Here is an 18,292-nt window from a genome sequence, read left to right as displayed (position 1 = left end):
TAAAAATACCTTGTCAAATTCACTCAACAATGCATATTTGATTTTTCTACGAATATTAATCCATTATTTCATGCAATTATAGCTCAAATTCAATATATATAATTAAAATTCTATAATTGCAGTTAATAAATTAAAATTATCAAACTGATCTGAAAAATTACCAAAATTTGAGGTGAACGAATCTATGTTGTCTATTGCCTATACAAAAAGTTTTGAAGTCAAACCCCGATTCGACCGTCACTTTGACTCCAAATCTTATAGGATCCTTCGAAACGCTACGATTCTTGTACGGGGATGCTTCTGTTTGTAAAGGTCTTACGTGACAAATTGTGCGAAACCTTCTCAATTTTTTCATAGTCTCCACATATGATACCAGGAGATCTTGACAAATCTTGTCATTTTCAGACTTCGTTTGCTTTTTTTTAGAATTTAAAAACCATCCGGCCACACATTCGTGGTCGTGTTTTCTGAATAAAATGTTCGAAAATTCTTTTCATTTCCCTAGTAAGGCCCCAAAATGAACTCAATAACATGAATATGATTTCTCCACTGAATTTATTCCATTATTTGTATAACTTGCAGTTCAAATTTGACTTAAACCAAAAAATTCCTCTAACTGCAATAAATTAATTAAATATAGCAAATAGATGGAGAAATATATCAAATTTTAACATGTAGTACCACATGATGTATGTGGAGAGTAGAAAAAGTTTGGAGGGCAGGAGAGAAAAAAAATTATTTTGCCGAGTGCCATTAAAAAACACTCGGCAACTACATTAATTTGTCGAGTGTAAACAAAAAACACTCGGCAAACAAATTAGTTTGCCGATAAAAAACACATGGCATAGTTTGTCTTTGCCGAGTGTCTCTAACAGACACTCGGTAAAGTTCTAACTGTAGGACGGCGCACCTGACGGCCGTCAGATGGCCGCTGCACGCCAAGCGCATGTGACTCCAGTTTTCCGAGTGTCCATTGTTGCCGAGAGTTTTTTTTTTTAGTTTGCCGAGTGTTTTATATTTGGCACACGGTAAAGTTGTCTTTTGCCGAGTGTTTTATATTAGGCACACGGCAAAGTTTTAGTTTGCCGAGTGCTATATGTTTGCCTAGTGTTTTATTAAATATACACGGTAAACGTTGCATTTGCCGAGTGTCCGATGGAATACACTCGACAAACCGTAAAGCACTCGACAATCCTACTGTTTTCGGCAGTGCCAGCGTCGTCGTCAGCGAGGACAGGCCCTGGTGGAAGAATGTCGCGCTCCAACAGCTCCGGAGCTCCGGCGTTGAGAGGGCGGTGGTCGGCTGGAAGTGGAGGTACGTGCTGGCCTGGCACTGGTAGCGTATTCTCCGGACCAGCAGGTGTTGGTGCTTTGTCGACGTGGACGACGATCCCGATCTCATTGCGCCGTCAGCACTGGTGGCTCCGGCTCCATTCACAGAAGACGACGGCGGCGGCGGTGGCGACGATGACAACGTCGTTGCTCCGCCGCCTGCCAGCATGTTACCTGATGATGATGGTCTGCCGGAGGAGCGGCGGGAGAGGATTGCGAGGGGAAAGAGCGCGTCGGCGGGCCACAGACGCAAGGTGGCACGGAACGATGACTACAAGAGGCTGAAGAAGCGACATGCTGCTGGAGCGATCCACTCGCTACCGATGGAATCATCGGTGATGCGATGCAATTGCAAGCAACTGCGTATATACAGACTTTATATAAACAGCAAGCACAACCATGCATGCGCTACTTTTAATTTGCTTCCAGAATTTCAGCTGTGGTTTTATAGTATTGATCAAGGATCGGTGCTCGTTTCCTTATAACAGCATAGCAAATAATATATACTTGTTTTTTTAGAACATATATAGGTAATAATTGATGTGAGATAAACGCTTACAGTAGCTCCAGCAAGGCTCATACTAAGGCCACAATTTGAGGGTTTGGGCACAAAACACACTTCCAACAGGACAGGGGCGAAGCTAGCCCTGTTTTAAGATGTCACATAGGTATGAAAACGAATCGGATACGAACGGATATCATCGATATTACATTTGTTTTCATATTTCTGGTCGGATTCGGATTCGAATACGGATTGTGTCAGCCATGCCAGATAGGATACGATTCGATGTCGACATCATAAATATGCGGTTTGAGTATTCGGATATAGATTCGGTATTGGATGTTGAATATCCGGACTCGGACACGGATAGACGTGAACCCCTCTAAACGGATTCGGTCTCGGATACGGTCGGAAAATATCCGTTTCATCCCTACTGTCACAGGACAACAATGATTGATGTTCTCTAATTTCCATTGCAAATTGATGTTCATATGTGTAGGTGAGCTATGTAGTAGTAGAGGTGATATGGATGCATTTTTGGGCTGGATCCGCCCCAAAAACCGAACTTTTGTCATTCAACCACGTACACAATTCAACAACATTTCAAATCCAGGGTTTAGAATTCTAATTTAAAACTCAAACACAATACAGGTCCATATGCACCAAATATAATTCCACATAATATGAGAAAACATAGATAGATAACTTTATTGCCCATGGATTTGCCACATATGCTCAACAAGTCATCATGAAGTTGTTCATGTGCCTCACGGGCAAGGTGTTCAAACAGCAAAAACCAGTACCCCACTTTCAGACAGTGGAAACCTATTCCACAAGGCTACAATGGTTGGGTATCATGCACCAGATTGTGGGAGCAAAAGAAATTTCCCCAGTTTCTGCGCTTATTTTCTCCTGATCTTAACCTTCTGAGTCCATTGGAGCTTACCTTCTGGGCGCGGTATGTCCTGTAGTAACCGGAGGGGCAACTCAGATTCACCAAGCGATGCTAAAGGTGACTGCAGGTGCAGATTCTCTAGATGGATGGTGATGTTGAGTTGCCTTGCCACCTGTAGGAGAAGTGGACAAGTCATGGGAAAACTGAAATTTAGGGACAGGTGCAGATTCTCTAGATGGATGGTGATGTTGAGTTGCCTTGCCACCTGTAGGAGAAGTGGACAAGTCATGGGAAAACTGAAATTTAGGGATGCTACATGGGGTATTTAGAGCTTCAAAGGTACCTCGGAAACAATTTCATCTTTTGTTACAGGAGTACGCAGCTCATTTCCAGTCGAGATGAACCTCCTCAACACCTACCAAATATCAGAGATGATCAATACTTCCATGGCTGAACTTGATCAATAAATGAAACATGCAAATGCACACTACACGAAAACATGAAAACAAATAGTGCAGTAAACTTTTCACTTTTAGTGGTAGCAGACTAACCAAGAGTGCATTATCTAACCGCTTTGCTGCTGTTTGGTACTGCTTCAGTCTTTCTTCTTGTAGCTGTTGAAATGGTAATTGACAAGTAAATCAGTACCATCAGAAAAGAAGAAGAGGAAGCATATGGCAGGGGAAAGCACACAATATCAGCCTTCAAGAAGAACCGGAAATTTTTTTATCTAAACTTATCCAGAATTTGATCTTGCAGTTAAGAAAACGTTGATTATAGTAAGCAAAGGGGCTTCTATATAACACAGAAGTAAGCACATTGCATTTTTAAGAGCCAGAAAGAAGCTGTTGAACTTATATTAGGCAGCAGAAGAACAGTGGTGGCTATATTTTTTTAAAACAATAAATAAATTATGCAGCATGATAAAAACAGAGACTAGCAGGTACAGAGAAAAGAGTAAATTTCCAAGTCAACCGTTCAGTCTTTTATATATCAGATGAGTTAGACAAGAATGAAAACAAATTGAGCCTATGATCATAGCCATTCTTCTCAATACAGAAGACAACTCCAAAAATATTACTTTCAGAAAACAGAAACCCACAAATTTTCATGCTTTTTTTTTAAAAAAAAAAGGGCACATTTCTCTGCTGACTTCTATAATGAAGACCTGTGAGAGCCCAGTATCTTAATGCAGTAGACAGCATGAAAACAAACTTGACTAAAACAGAAAAAATCGACTTGAGGTATGTTAACAGCCTAACTGGTAACTGGTCTTGGACAGAAATGAACAGTTGATGCAATCAAGTTTTCTACTATGGACTTTCATCAATAAAGCAGGTCAGAAAATATTTCTAACTTGTGAGCTGTACAACCTACCCGGGCATCATCATCTTCCTTTGTGACTTGTTTCACCACGACCTCCTCTTCACGTTGATAGAGCTGATTAAAAAAACAGTGCCTTGTGAGGTTGCAGATGGAAGGGGCTGTAAGTAGCAAACTTGGGTAGGAACTAGGAATGGAGTAGAGGCACCAGTGCACCACAATACTTTCAATGTGTTCAATACGGATTGTACCAAGTATCACCAAATTATTAGGCTACTTATCAGATTGCCATAGGAAACAGCTGTGTCAGGGAATGTTGCATGAACAGTCTGTGCATAGTTCAATGTGCAATACATATTCAGGCAGCGATACATTTTTTTCCCTGGTCAAACACTGAACCTCATGGTTTGCAGCAACTACCCACACTAACAGACATGCTTGCGGTAGCATTTTAAAGGACTAATAAGGAACAGAGCTTACCTTGCGCTGCTCTCGGACGAGTATGGCGAATTTGTCCAGGTTCGGGACAGCGAGCATCTTGGGCATAAGGTGGTTGCGGAAGTGGCCAGGCGCCACCTAGACCACATCCCCTGTTTTCCCCAGCTTATCAATCGTCTGCAGGATAAAACATGAAGGAATGAAAGACAGAAAATAATTTATTTCCCCAGACATCTAATCATGTATCACAAGAGGAATCAGGAATTAACAATGGGGTCATATTTTCTCATTGTAAAGCGTTGATCAAATAAACACACAGTTCTAAAAAACAAATTACGAAATGGCCCAAAAACAAACTAAGATTTTTCTATTGTAGTGAGTTGCAACCATCCCAGTAAAGCATAACTGAAACTAGATCAGAAAATCTCGCTACAATCGAACCAAAGCGACTGCTTGGCTAACACACCGTAGTATCTTCTTAACACGAATCCGCAGGAGGAACCTCGGGCGGGTACGATATCCACGTCGCCCATTAACCCATAAACCGTTGGATCCAGATTCCAGCAAGCATGTGACATCACCGTTCGATCGGGGTTTGGCGCGGGTCTCGCCCTTTAAGCCGGTAACCCAAGCGGACGAGAATCCTCGCAAAGCTACTGGTTCCTTCGCCTCCCCACTGCCATAACCCTCCGCCCTTCGCGTACTGTGCCTGCCTGCGACGCGCCGACGCTCACTGACCTTCGTCGTCCGTCTGCCGCAGGCAGCCTCGTCCATCCGACTCCAAATTCCATCCTCGTGCTGCGGCCTCTTTCCCCACCACGCGCAGCCTGCACTACTGTGGATGTGCACGGCTGGGGGGACCCGTAGCACAGGGCCAGCGCGTGGCAGAGGCACTAATGCGCTACTCCTCTCTGTCTCTTGATTACTGTACTTAGGCGCTGTTTGGTGGTACCGTGGTACGATTGATAGCGCAAACGTAATGGAATTAAAGCTGTCACTGCTACGGCAGCATATAGGATGTGATCTGATTTCATTTCCATTTGCGTTACATTTCTACTAACCAAACAGCACGTTAACCTGATACTTTCATTTGGTTACAAACAGCAAGTGATGCCTCTCTTACGATTTATTTATCAAGATTTAACTTGATAAAGTAAGGAGTGTGGACCACTTACCTAGCATTTGCTCTTTCAATAATGAACTTATGAATATTAGTTATTCGATCTCTATATTCTCATTCTGATATTGAGTTCATGTCATGGTCATGCATATATGATATAACTGTATACTGAACTCTATATTTCTGTACCTTGTATTGGCTCTAGTATTTCTTTATAGATTATATTGTGTTTCTTTTTTAATTTGTACTAGGCTAGAATTTTAACAGACTGTTTTCTTTAAAGCAGGATACAAACAGCGGTTCTCTTCCATTGTTCAAAGAGAGAAATAAAGAAGCAGAAGGAAAATATCATGCTTATATATCCATATAGATTTAATTTTTGAGCAATGTGCATCTTATAACCTTATTACATAAATCAAACAAATGCCTATGACTCATACCAACCAATCCAAGTGAATATAGCCTAGAGCGTTTATACACAAAGCATGGCTTATGCAATAAATCAGATATTTCTGTAGCTATTTCTCAGTATCTGCACAGCAAGATTTCTACACGCTGATTAAATGGAGTGGTATGCAGCATTGATATTAGAATATATGGGAGATGGAAATCAACTTCTCTAAGTAGCACGGTATAGGCCATGGGTCAAAATGGAAAGAAGGAAACACTGGCTACCTAATTGGTCTAGCATCCTCTGCGTAGGGCGCGGCAAAGCCGCGCCAGGTTTTCTAGTTAATAAACCAAAACAGAGGTGGCGCAGACGGAATGATTATGAAGGTACCTCGAGCTTGCGATAGCAGAGGCCATGGCCGGAGAAGATAAAGGGGTTGGCGGCGAGGCTCTGGCGCTGCAGGCGTAGGGCGGCGGCCATGGCGACGGCGTGCGGAAGGACACTAGGGTTCGCTCCTCTGTAGACTGTGGGGAGAGTAGTTCGGCCTGCAGGGCCCAACAAGTCTCTCAGGACTCAGGGCCTCTTTTGCTGGGCCATGCAGATACATGGGTCGACAGCCTCAGGTCGCTGGGCGGTGGGCGCACGCAGGATTTTTTTTTTTTCATTTGCAAAATAAATGCCTCCGACAAAAGAAAATGCAAACATATACTCTGCAGCCGTATATTACGTACATGAATTTGTTATCTGAAAAGGTGTTTTGGCTCTTCTCGGTTTCTCTTGTCTATTAATTAAAGTGTTCATATTGAAGTTACACCTATTTTATTTGAACCTAAGTACAGATTTTTACTTAGTTACATCATTTTGGACTGAGCCCTCAGGACGCGGGCGCATAAGCTCCGCCCATGATTTCATATCGGACGTGGACATATGGAAGCAGTTTTTCTATCAGAATCAGGTAGTACGCGGACCCAAGAACTCCAAATGAAGGATGATTTGTATTGAACGTGAATGTGTGATGATATCACCGAGTAGATGATGGTGTTACGGTCTTTTAAGATGCAGAGATGATCTAGTGCACCAACACCTTGAGCGTTTTAGCTTTCAAATACACCAAACTACCACTGTAGGCAGACTAGCAGTCACTCCTCCCATGGTAAATGTTATGGAGGACGAGGCACTCATAAATCCATTGGCATTTTTTTTTCGCCAACCATGTTATAAAGGAAACAAAGTCACAATAATTTTAGCATGAAGTCCTTTTGTAACAGATGATATGAATATATATGGGCTGTTTGATTGAGGAGCTGGCAATCTTAGATTTTTTTTTCTCGAATACGGCAATCTTAGATGTGAGGAGCCGGCAATCTTAGATGAATTGGTACGGTTCATCCTATAAATCTACCGAAATAGCTTCATTGTTTATGTTTATACCAATTATTATCATGTGAATGATATGATAATGGTAAATCAACATGTTACATACTGAAAAAACAAATAAAAATCTTAGAAATTATAAAATGGTGAACCGCCACATTTTCTCACATGAAGTATGGCCTTAGTGAATTGCATGGATATGACAAACTATTTATGAGTGAGAGGTTAGATTAAAGGTACTCCCTCCTTACCAAAAAGATAGGTATATTGTGGTATAAGAAAAGGTCAAATTTTATAAACTTTACTCATCTTATATGTAAATGTAAGATATAAAACTTTTATTAATAGATTTGTATTCAAAACGTCTTTGAGATGATAATGACTAGTATTTAGCAAATGATAACATATCGTAGAAGAAATTAAATGTCGAAATCTATTTTGTGTGGCTTTTCTATACAAAAAATACACTTATAATTTGGTCGGATTGCTACTTACTCCCTTCGTTCCAAAAGGACCGAGGGAGTACTCAGTTATAAATCTAGCATTAGTTTGCACTTGAATAACTCTAAGGACAGCTCCAACAATTGACTTATGAGCTAGCTCTAAATTTTTTTTATATTTTAATAAAAGGGATAGAAAAGCTAGTTCTTATTCAAAAGCTAGGCTCATACGGACATTTTAAGATTACTTGAGTGTGTCATGTGAGGCTATTTATGTTATAAACTATAGCTAAAAGTTAGCACTGTTGGAAATGTTAGCTTATAACCAGTAACTAGCTTGTACTATTGGAGATGCCCTGATAGACGGTGCGTAGAAAGGAGCAGAGAAGAAAGAAAATGCTTGAGGGATGTGGGTCTTCAGGCCCGTCTCTAGGGGGAGGGCAGCCAATGCGACCGCCGGGGGCCCAAGGAGCTAGGGGCCCAAGAGCATATAGGTAATTAGTAGATATAATTTCTTATTTGGCATAAGCTTTCAAAGGCCGAACAAATATCAGCCCATGTCGTACCATACCTGCCTATTTCTATTCTGCCGCGCAGGCCGCGGATCGAGCGAGGAGCTAGCGTTCGTTTTCCGCCGGCGCTTCCTGTTCTTGCTCATCGACGTGGACGCGCTATTCTTGCGTGGAGACGCCGACTCACCCGATGTGGTCGCCGACTCGCCGACGCACCGCACACCGGCACACCACCGTGGTGCCGCGACGGCACGAGCTGCAACTGCATGTAAGGACGGCGAACAGCAGATGCGATCACAGTAAGCAACCCCAACATGCCAATACCCATGATCGATTAGTATTTTCCAATCTCCAATTTTTTACTTGGACCTCTGGAAGCTAGTGCCAGGGACATTACCGTATTGAAGCCTATTTTTTCTTATTTGTTTAATTGTTTTGTGTATGCGCTTTACTTGTACAGAGGTAGGGTTATAAAGTTCTAATTCAATGTATTTATTTAGATACTTATTAGATGCTGCCTAAGAAGCATTTATTTGGCGCTCAGAAAAGTAAAATATTGGGAAGAATGTTTTGGACCACATTGATCTTTATATTGTTCTTAAAGATTTTGCATCAATAAATGCCTAAAGACGGTTGTTTATAAGGCACTGAAGCATTATATTTTATTTGAGGTAATCATAACAATTATTTCTCTTTTAATTTTCTTGTTGTACTATCGTTATCTTTTATACAAACTAAGTATATGCTGCAAATTAACTTTTATTATTTGGTCTTTACATAGTTTAACGGGTCCTTATCGTCTTGTTTGTACAAGGGTCCTTAAAATTGTAGAGCCGGCCCTGTGGGTCTTGACTCTCGAACAAACGTTCTCACCGTGTTGAGAGCATGTTTCGATAGGATTAATAAAATTTGGATTCTGAATAAAAATAATCTCTAATGTATCTCGGATTCTGTGTTCAGAATCCTCTAGAATCTTTTTTAGTAAACTACTAGAATCCTCTAGAATCTTACGATGTCCGGATAGAATTGTATGATTTTGAGATTTTTATATCTAGATTTTTAATAAAATTATCTATGCATCAAAAACTTGCGTCTCGGTAATTCCCGAGGCGCCAGCGGGCAGCTGCGGGAAGACAGCGAGAGAGGCGTCCGTGTACGTGCCCAGCGCAGTCCGCAGCGGCAGATCGCAGTCCATCCACTGATCCACCAGAGCGTGGGCGAATCAGGCGTCCACACCTGTGTGCGTGCACGGTGGCGAGCGGTGACACCGGTGCGGACGTGGGGTACGCCGTGTCAGCATGAGCGGCGACTCCAGGTCGCCCCACCCGGCGCCTCACACGTAGCACGCCACGCGGCGGTGGCGCCGCAGGCCGGCCCCGCAGAGGGAGACCAGCGCTCACCGGCACCGCGGCGGCGTGTGCGGGCTCCATCCGAGGGAAGCGTGCACGAGGCAGGAACGGGGCCAGGCCACCACCAGTTCAGTTGGGTTCGGCTGCAGCCCGTCGGCGTCACGCGCCCACGCCGGCTCCACGTGCCCGATCGGCCCGGTGCGGCCACGCGAGCGCGATGGGCGATGGCCGGTGAACTCGACGACGGAGCAGAGGATCACGTGACGAGACACGAGACAGACAGCGGTGGCCGGTGGGCGATGGGATGGCCCCCTGGTGACGTGTACGCGCCCGTCCAAGTGTCGCGCGCGCGCGCTGCATGGGCCGCGCGCCCCAGCTGCGGAGCCGCCACGACGCGGACGCGCTGCACCGCCGGGCGCCGGTGCCACCAACCGCTCGCCTCGTCCCGTCCCACCACCGGTGGGGTTCTCGGTCGAGGTGCGTTGCACACTTGCACTGCATCTGCATGCCGTCGTCTCGGGCGATCGACAAGTGGCCTGCCCGGGACCGGATCCTGCCCGGCGGCCGCCACGGCGGACCTCAGCAACAGAGGCACCTGCTGTAGCTACGTGCTGAGCTGGACAGGAGACAGGACAGAGTGCATGAACGATCACTACTGCGATCGATCGATTAGGGCAGTCCCAACGGTGCATTGATGATGGTTTTTATTCTCATTAAATGATTTGTCACGTAGGTAAAATGCTGACATGGTAACGTAATTAATGAAGAAAGAGAGCAAAAAATCATAGAAATGGTTTTTTCATGAAGAAACCAGGTCTACTCTTGACCCAATGCACCAAGAAACCATGAAATCGCCATTGGGGAGAAACCATCAGTTTCTAGAGAGCTCGTGTCGCACTCCAATTGGAGAAAAAGATAGAGTTGGGAGAGAAAGAGAAAATAGTTATTACTCATACAAACCATAGGTTGGAAAGCAGTATTTTTTTTTTATGCGATATCCTATGTTATAAAAACTACTAGTTTTTTTATTGGGACTGCCCTTATACAGTACGCGCGCTTCCCGATGGAGCAGGGTTTTCTACCGAAACAACAAAAAGACCATAGGAAAATCTCCGAAAACCCTCGTGAATATAGATTGTAAGTTTTTTCACTCTCTCTTCATCACATCAAATCTTTAGACATATACATTGAGTATTAAATATAGATAAAAAAAATAACTAATTATACAATTTAATTGTAAATTACGAGACAAATCTTTTAAACCTAGTTAGACCATAATTAAACAATAATTATCAAATACAAACGAAAGTACTACCATACCAAATAGTGATTCCTAACCTTAATTAAAAAACGGCTATGGTTCTAAGAACGTACGTATAGGAGGACAAAAAGAACCGCTGCCTTGTCTTGTCCAGTCTGTCGAATCGACCAATCAGCATCATCCAATGAATTGACCCCTGATTCGCCAATCAGCATGCCCGTTGCGGAGGATTATCTATCGTCCACATGCGCCCAGCCATATATACCAGCAAAATCTTCCAACAGTTGAACCCATTAGTATTTTATTAACGGTAACCACAGCAATCAGCAGGGCAATCATTTCTTTTGCTCTTGTTTTCCCTTCATTAGGTGTAGCACCGCTCGTGTGTACGTGCAAATCATGCAGACATATTCGTGGTGTCGGAAGGTTCAACCGCAAGAACCGGCAGCTCAGCTTGTCGCCGAGCAAAATTTCAGCAAACATTAGCACACCCGCAGGTGAGGTTATTAAATTCGTCCGTGCACATGCCGCCCCCGATCTGTTCGTTATTCGTTCACGTATTTTTTTCTTAACCCTTTTGCCATTTTTTTCTTACAAAACACTGTATAAATGGAGATACTTACATATATGTTCCACACTTCTACGAATAAATACACACGTAAATCCCTATGAGCATCTTTAAAAGACTAAGCTAATAGATATCCAGAATAATAAAATCACCATACATGTCTTACTTTCGATAAGCAGATCATCTACCACTAAAAAAATAACATCATTAAATTTTGAAATAAGCTCAGAGAAATGCTGAGGACATGTGTCAAATCAAAGACTTGAACTAGGTGACCAAAATACATCACAAGAAACTTAGAGCTTGTTTGATAGGATTCATGCATGACTCTGACTCTCTGATGGAGTGGTTCTATTGGAGAACTAGAGCTTCTCATATAGATAGAGAAGTTTTTTTTAATCCAATGACTACCGTAACCTGCACGAATTTGTACTGTTCAACTAAATAGGAGTATTTTTGACAGAGAAACGGCTCCAAATTAAAGGGGGTCGCCAAACGACTCAGGGCATGTTTGGTAGTCATTTTTAGTCATTAAAATGCCAAACACTCCACCAAAGTTTAGGGATCACTAAAGTTTAGTGGCTTTTAGTCATCAAGAGATAGCTAAAAGTGAATAAAGTGTATATGAGATAACTATTTTAGTGGTCTTTAGTCATTATAATTAAACAAGGGGTTACTAAACTTTAGAAGAGGTCACTAAACTTTAGGGGTGGAAACAAAGAGGCCCTCGGCTGAGGTACGCTGAGTTTACTTAACCCTCCCATCAATTCATGCATGCATGTATACAGCTAAGCATGCATGTGCATTGCGTGTTCTAGACTCCTAGTCGCGTACCAAGATCAGTCTTGACCCTCAAAACACAAGATCAGTCTCGACCTCAGCAATTCAATTATATATCTATGGCCGATTGTTTAATTAACTAACTAGTAAACAGACGCCAATTCGCAAGTGTCATGGCCGAAATTTACAAGTATTGTCTTCATTCTAAATTATAAAACGTTTTGGTTTTCTAGATGTATATTTTTTATGCATCTATTTATACACGTTATGTTTAGTATATACTAAAAGCTATGTGTGTCTAAAAATATCAAAATCCTATGCTTTTATAAAGCAAAACCCTACTAGCTTATTTCTCTAGCATCTCCTTAAGCCACGTCATCCACTTCCTTGAGCGGCAATTCCTCGTTATGCAGCAACCGAGCAGTTTTTTTGAGCCACCTGTTCCTCCCTGCGCAGCAATTGAACATGCACAAAAATTATTGTCCCATCGATTTGTCTACCACAACAAATGAAGAAGAAAAATAAACGGTCATCATTGGAGTCGAGTTTAAATACATTTGCTCCGTGTCGACTACGCTGGCCGCGCACCCTGCTTCTTGCGCTTCCTCTCCCTCACCAACTGTTTTGATCTGGCTCCGGGTTCCATCACCTCTTCGACAGTTCGACTTCCTCACAACATGAACAACAGATCACCTATTCACACAGAGTGATCGTGCACCAAACGAGCACACACATTATTTCCACATCAATTCCTTGGACACAACACTGCAAACGCATTGAGAAGAAATTGAATCATCGTGTTGCCTTCCTTTTTTATATAGCTTACCTATTCCCTTTCTTACCTCCTCCACCGTGCTCATCGACGCCTACAGCAGGAGAGAGGAGACCTCCACTGCCGTGGCACCTTTGTTCCTCCACATCGGTACCAGCCGGGTCCGCCTCAGCGCTAGACCTCTTCGCCTCCGTGGTGCCGGTCGCTTCACTTGGCTGCTCTGCATCCGCGCTGACTGCCCTGCGCTGCCTTGGTGCCAACCCGATCCGCTTTTGCACCATCCTCCAATCGACCAAGAGGGTGGGGTAGGAAGGAAGCGAAGGGGAGCCCGCCGCCCTTGCGCTGGGAGGGGATATTTAACTTTTTACCATCATAACGGATGGCGCATCCTGAAATAGCAGCTTTAGGTTTGACGCTACGCTTTTAGCAGTAGAGAGAGAAAAATGATACACATTTACCACTTTTGCTCGCATGGCACGCCAGCTCCGCTGTCCAGCTCGGATCCAAGTCAGCAGGCTTAGGTAAAAAGACCTCCCCTGCCCCTGGTGTCTTTATCCTCCGTCGCGCGGCCCGACCCACTCCACTCTCCCTCCCTCATCTTTCTCTGCTCCGTGCAACGCTCGCCCATCACCGCCGCAACCGCCGTGTAAACCGCCGCATTAGGATCTGTACTGATGTATGGTGTAATGAAGTGATAATGTATAGATGAATCCAGTGACATAAACTAGCAGTACTAAATCCAGTGACATTAACCAGCAGTACTAAATCCAGTGACATGAAACACACAAAGTTTTGCCACACACATTGTTCTGGCCACACACACTAAGCTGGCCACATACATTATTTTTGGCCACATACATATCCATGTTCTGGCAACAGAAGGCCTTAGTTACATAAAAGAGACAATCTTTGGGCCTTTACAACCAAAATGAATTTGTCCTTGATGGTGCTCTTATTTTTTTTGTTGGTTGGGCTCTTCCTCACCTTTGTAGCTAGCTGCTTCTTCCTTGGAGTCATTTTCTTAGGTGGTGGGTCCACAGATGCACTTACTGTTTCATCTACCTCATTCACAACTTGTAGATCCCAACAGAGATTTCTATTGAATGCAAGACATGTTATCAGAATGGCAACAATAAGTTTTGGCCAAACATGTATTTTGAAGTAGGGCATACCTTCTAGTTGCTGCAGTGGTTGAAGGTGGTGCATGCTCAACCTCCATTGGCGCCACATCTAGGACTTCTCTCTCTACAGCAGCTGCAGCTTCAGCTGGTCCAGAAGCTTTAGCTGCAGCTTCCAGAGCCTCCCTTGTTGCCTTAGCTGCTGCTTCTTTAGCCACTGATGCCCTTGTTCTTGTTGTATTTCCTCCACTAGGGGTAGGATCTATCTTGCTCTTCTTTCTTCTAGGTTTAGGGGCCGACTTTTTAGTTCTTTTTCTGTAATGTAGTTGTTAGGGTCTATTGTTAACAGTTAGAATTATAACTAACAGTAGGGGTAGTACATTACCTTTTTTGGTGCCAGTCAGTGAACACCTCCGGCTTCTAGACCTGTGGCCATACTCACCACATCCAGGGCATTTGACATGTCTTGTTGTTTTACCACTTCTCTCAGATGGAGCCAGATGCCTTTTCTTCTTCTGTCTGCCTGGGTCTCTCTTTATTCATAATTGGTGGGAACAACTTGAAGCCTTTGTCCACCTCTGGCCATTGTCCTCTATCTGTTATGCTAGGAATGATCCCACGGTATGCAACATGGAACTTCTCAACCAAGTAGTGGTTGTGCACATACATGTCCATATTGGGTTGCCTCAGGGTTGTGATTACAACCAATGCATGTGGGCAAGGCTTTTCAGTCACTTGCCACTCTTAACAAGTACAGATATGTTGTGTTTGATACACAACATGCCTCCTAACCTCCTCATCTTTGTAGATCTCAGTCACTTCTGCTTTCTCTGGGTGTCCTTTAGTCACTTTTAGATTGCCTAAACCCCTAGAGGCTGCATTGAGCTGATGGATAACTGCAGGTAGAATTCTAGGAGACAGAGCATTAGCTATCTTCCTCCTCTTTGCAAAAAGTGTGAGTGTCTTCTCTCAAATAGCATCAGCCAAGCAGTGAACAGGTAGATCCTTGTGCTCCTTGATCCAAGCATTCCAACTCTCAGCCAAACTATTATTGATGTAGTCACATTTGATGTCTAGACTGAACTTGCTCCTTGCCCACAGCAGGTTGTGATGTTGTTTGAGCCAGTGAAGCACATCTGGACTAGCATCTACTACCTTGTCAAAAAAGTACTTTCCTCCGTTTTTGTTTACTTGACACCCATGACCACTTTTTTTATTTGGTAATACTTGTCACCGAATTTTACTATTCCAATTTTACCCTTTGTGGGCCTATGTGAAAATTTTAATATATTTGTTATGTAATCAAAAATTTCTAGAGGTTCGTTGCCCTGCACCTCTGTTTCTCGTGCGCCCCCTGTTTCTCATCTATGCAATTACACAATGCCGCCGGCTACAAGCGCAAGGCCGCATGCCATAGGTGGATGGCGAAGGCAGGAGGTTCGCATAGGGTTATTCGGCACGGGGTGGAGAGCTACGTCCCACACTGCGGGTGCGCAACGCTAAGACAAGCATTGGAGCTACGTCCCACACTCTTGGGCCAGCTTAGCTCTAACAATGAGAATCATAAAGATGGGTGGAGCAAGTGAAGTAGCAGGTCTGAGCAACACGTTGTTAGGAGACCTTGGTCCGAAACATCGCAGCGAGCAGCTCGATTCCAGCAATGCCGCAAGGAGCAGTGAAGGGTGTCGATTTGGGCAGGGGAGGTCAATTAGGAGAGAGAATATTTTGATTCATAGAGCTAGTGGATGGATCCAGTGGTTTGGGGCTTTGATTTGGTGGTGAACCTTGACCTGGTGAGTTGTCAATTTGGTCGATGGAGTTTGTGTCGGGGTGGAAGAGACAAATATTGAAGGAAAACAAAACGAATTCAACTGACGGACATTAACTAGGAAAGAATAACTTACAGGTTGCAAGTGACAATCCATCAACGCAATTTTCTTCCTCTGTTTCTTGTTGTGGAATGGTGTTGAGATCAAACTCTCAGGGAGCTTTTTGACTACCGTAGTTCTCATCAGGAGACAAATTCAATCAGACGGGTATAGAGGAGGCGGGACATACGGGAGATGATCACCCATTGCTTCTTCATCGTGGTTCTGCACTGGGTGCAGATTCAAGTCCATGAGCGCTCTAGCATCAGTCGGAGTCTGGAGCATCGCAAAAAAGTTGGCTTCAAGAAGAATAGAGAACTGCTTCAAGTATTTGGGCAAGCCCACCACTCATTTCAAATTTTGAACGACGTCCCCTTTAGCGGGAGCTGAAACGTCCAGAAGGTGCTTACGTGTATGAATAACAGGACCAAGGGTATTATGGTAATTTTGAATAGGACAGACGTCCACCTTGGTTTCTGTGTTTTGGTCACCGATGTCAATTAAACAAAAACGGAGGGAAGTACTTAAACTTGTGTGATGTATATGCTCTAACAGCAGGCCACATGTTCTTGGCATAGATATCTCCTGAGTAGTACTTTTTCATGTTTTTCATCAAATGCCTAAAGCACTCTCTCTAATCACTGTTAGGGAAAACCTTGGCAACTGCAGCTTCAAGGCCCTTGCAAGCATAAGTGCAAACAGCTAGCTTATCCATGGAGCATATTGCCTTGCTCAGTTGTTCCATAAACCATGTCTAATTTTCCTTTGTCTCAGAGTCAAAAAGTCCAAAGGCCAAGGGGTACATCTAGTTATGCCCATCCAAAGCTTGAGCTACAAGCAGGTGTCCATTCCAAAGTCCATTCAATACTGTTGAGTCTATACTAATATAGGGCCTGCAACCATTTCTGAAACCATCAATTGCAGCCTTGAAACAGCAGAAAAAACTTTTGAAATGAACCTTGTCCTCCACAGTCTCAGTGTCTACCTCCAATATACTCCCAGGTGACCTCATCTCAACCTCTGCCTTGAATTTGTATAACCAATCAAATGAATCATCCCATTTACCAAACAGCTTGTTGGCTGCCCTTTGTCTATCATAAACTACAGTCTGATATGGGATCTCTATTTTGTACTTAACCTGAAGCTCGTCCTGTACTGCCTTTAGACCCATGCCAGGCTTCCTCTTGAGTAAGGGTATGGCCCTCTCTACCACTCAAGCCTGTGATGCCATTGAACACTCAGGGACTCTAGCTCTAGGACTATTGTGAATGACTTCATTTATTTGCACCTGCAAAATAACATAAGAAGGCTGCATAAGTAAACATTTCATGAAAACATTCACAAGAATATTAAATAAGCTGAACAGCAAAAACAAGAAAATATATCCTGACACTCCCATCATGTTGTGTCCTAGCTCTAATAATCCAAGGGCACCTAAGAGTAGCATAGTGTCCCCTAAACCTTTTCTTGTCAGAATGAGTAGTACCAAGTTTAAACTCCTTTACTATGGCATGCTGTCTCATTGCTAGTTTGAAATCATCCATACTAGGGTAACAAGTTCCCATAGACATGTCAGGATTATCCCTGTCCCACTCAACATTGGCTCCTCTTCTACATTGTCATCCACCGGAACAGCAGCTTCACTCATATCTTGTTGCATTTCAGCTGTCACTGTAGGGATAGGTATTGCTTCCCTTGCTGCTTCTTCTGCCCTCTCATCTACTGCCTTAAATCCCATTGCTTCATATACTTTATCCTCATCTACCGCTACAGTAGCATCACCATCGTCATTGACATATGGAAGTATGATCAGATTGGCCCAATCCACTGGCTCTGGTGTATCAGCAGGCACAAATGGAGATGGCGAACTACATGTATCACCAGTGCCCTCTGCATTCTCAGGTACATTAGAACCACCGCCTCCTATATTTCCAGGAATTCCACTGCCTTCACCAGCAGTAGTGACACCAGATGCACATCTATGCGTAGAACTATCATTACCGGAGTACATCCCCCCCCCTTTTATTTGACTCTTCACGGCAGTGGAGTCCATCTAGCCAGCGGTACCCTTTTTCCCCTTTTTTCTAATTAACTCCGGTCTCCAGGCCAGTGATTTGAATGACAGCGAGGCAATGGCTGATGATAAATTGGGTTAGGGACCTATATGTTGTGCTATAGTGTCATCTTTGTGACAAAAATGCTATAAGATAAAGTATTATTATAGGACAGAGAGGAGTATCTTTTTTGCC

General features: G+C 43.4%; 1 protein-coding gene across 2 annotated transcripts; it reads right to left on the bottom strand.

Moving 5' to 3' along the window:
• Positions 1 to 2,520: 2,520 nt before the first annotated feature.
• On the bottom strand, positions 2,521 to 4,607 carry LOC136472770 (uncharacterized). Of its 2 annotated transcripts, none has more exons than XM_066470476.1 (5): positions 4,533 to 4,607; positions 4,107 to 4,169; positions 3,281 to 3,343; positions 3,073 to 3,144; positions 2,521 to 2,994 (listed from the first exon to the last, which is right to left on the bottom strand). In XM_066470476.1, exons 1-5 carry the CDS (start codon positions 4,596 to 4,598, stop codon positions 2,737 to 2,739), a joined length of 522 nt encoding a protein of 173 aa, XP_066326573.1. In that variant the 5' UTR covers positions 4,599 to 4,607; the 3' UTR covers positions 2,521 to 2,736. The 2 variants fall into 2 exon arrangements, with proteins under 2 accessions (XP_066326573.1, XP_066326574.1); XM_066470477.1 differs by having other exon boundaries at positions 2,521 to 2,901.
• Between the last annotated feature and the right edge of the window lie 13,685 nt (positions 4,608 to 18,292).

The sequence above is a fragment of the Miscanthus floridulus genome, chromosome 8 (assembly GCF_019320115.1).
Source record: "Miscanthus floridulus cultivar M001 chromosome 8, ASM1932011v1, whole genome shotgun sequence".
Lineage (NCBI taxonomy): Eukaryota > Viridiplantae > Streptophyta > Magnoliopsida > Poales > Poaceae > Miscanthus > Miscanthus floridulus.
The sequence above is the reverse complement of the archived record's forward strand: the minus strand, read 5'-3'. Positions and strand labels throughout refer to the sequence as shown.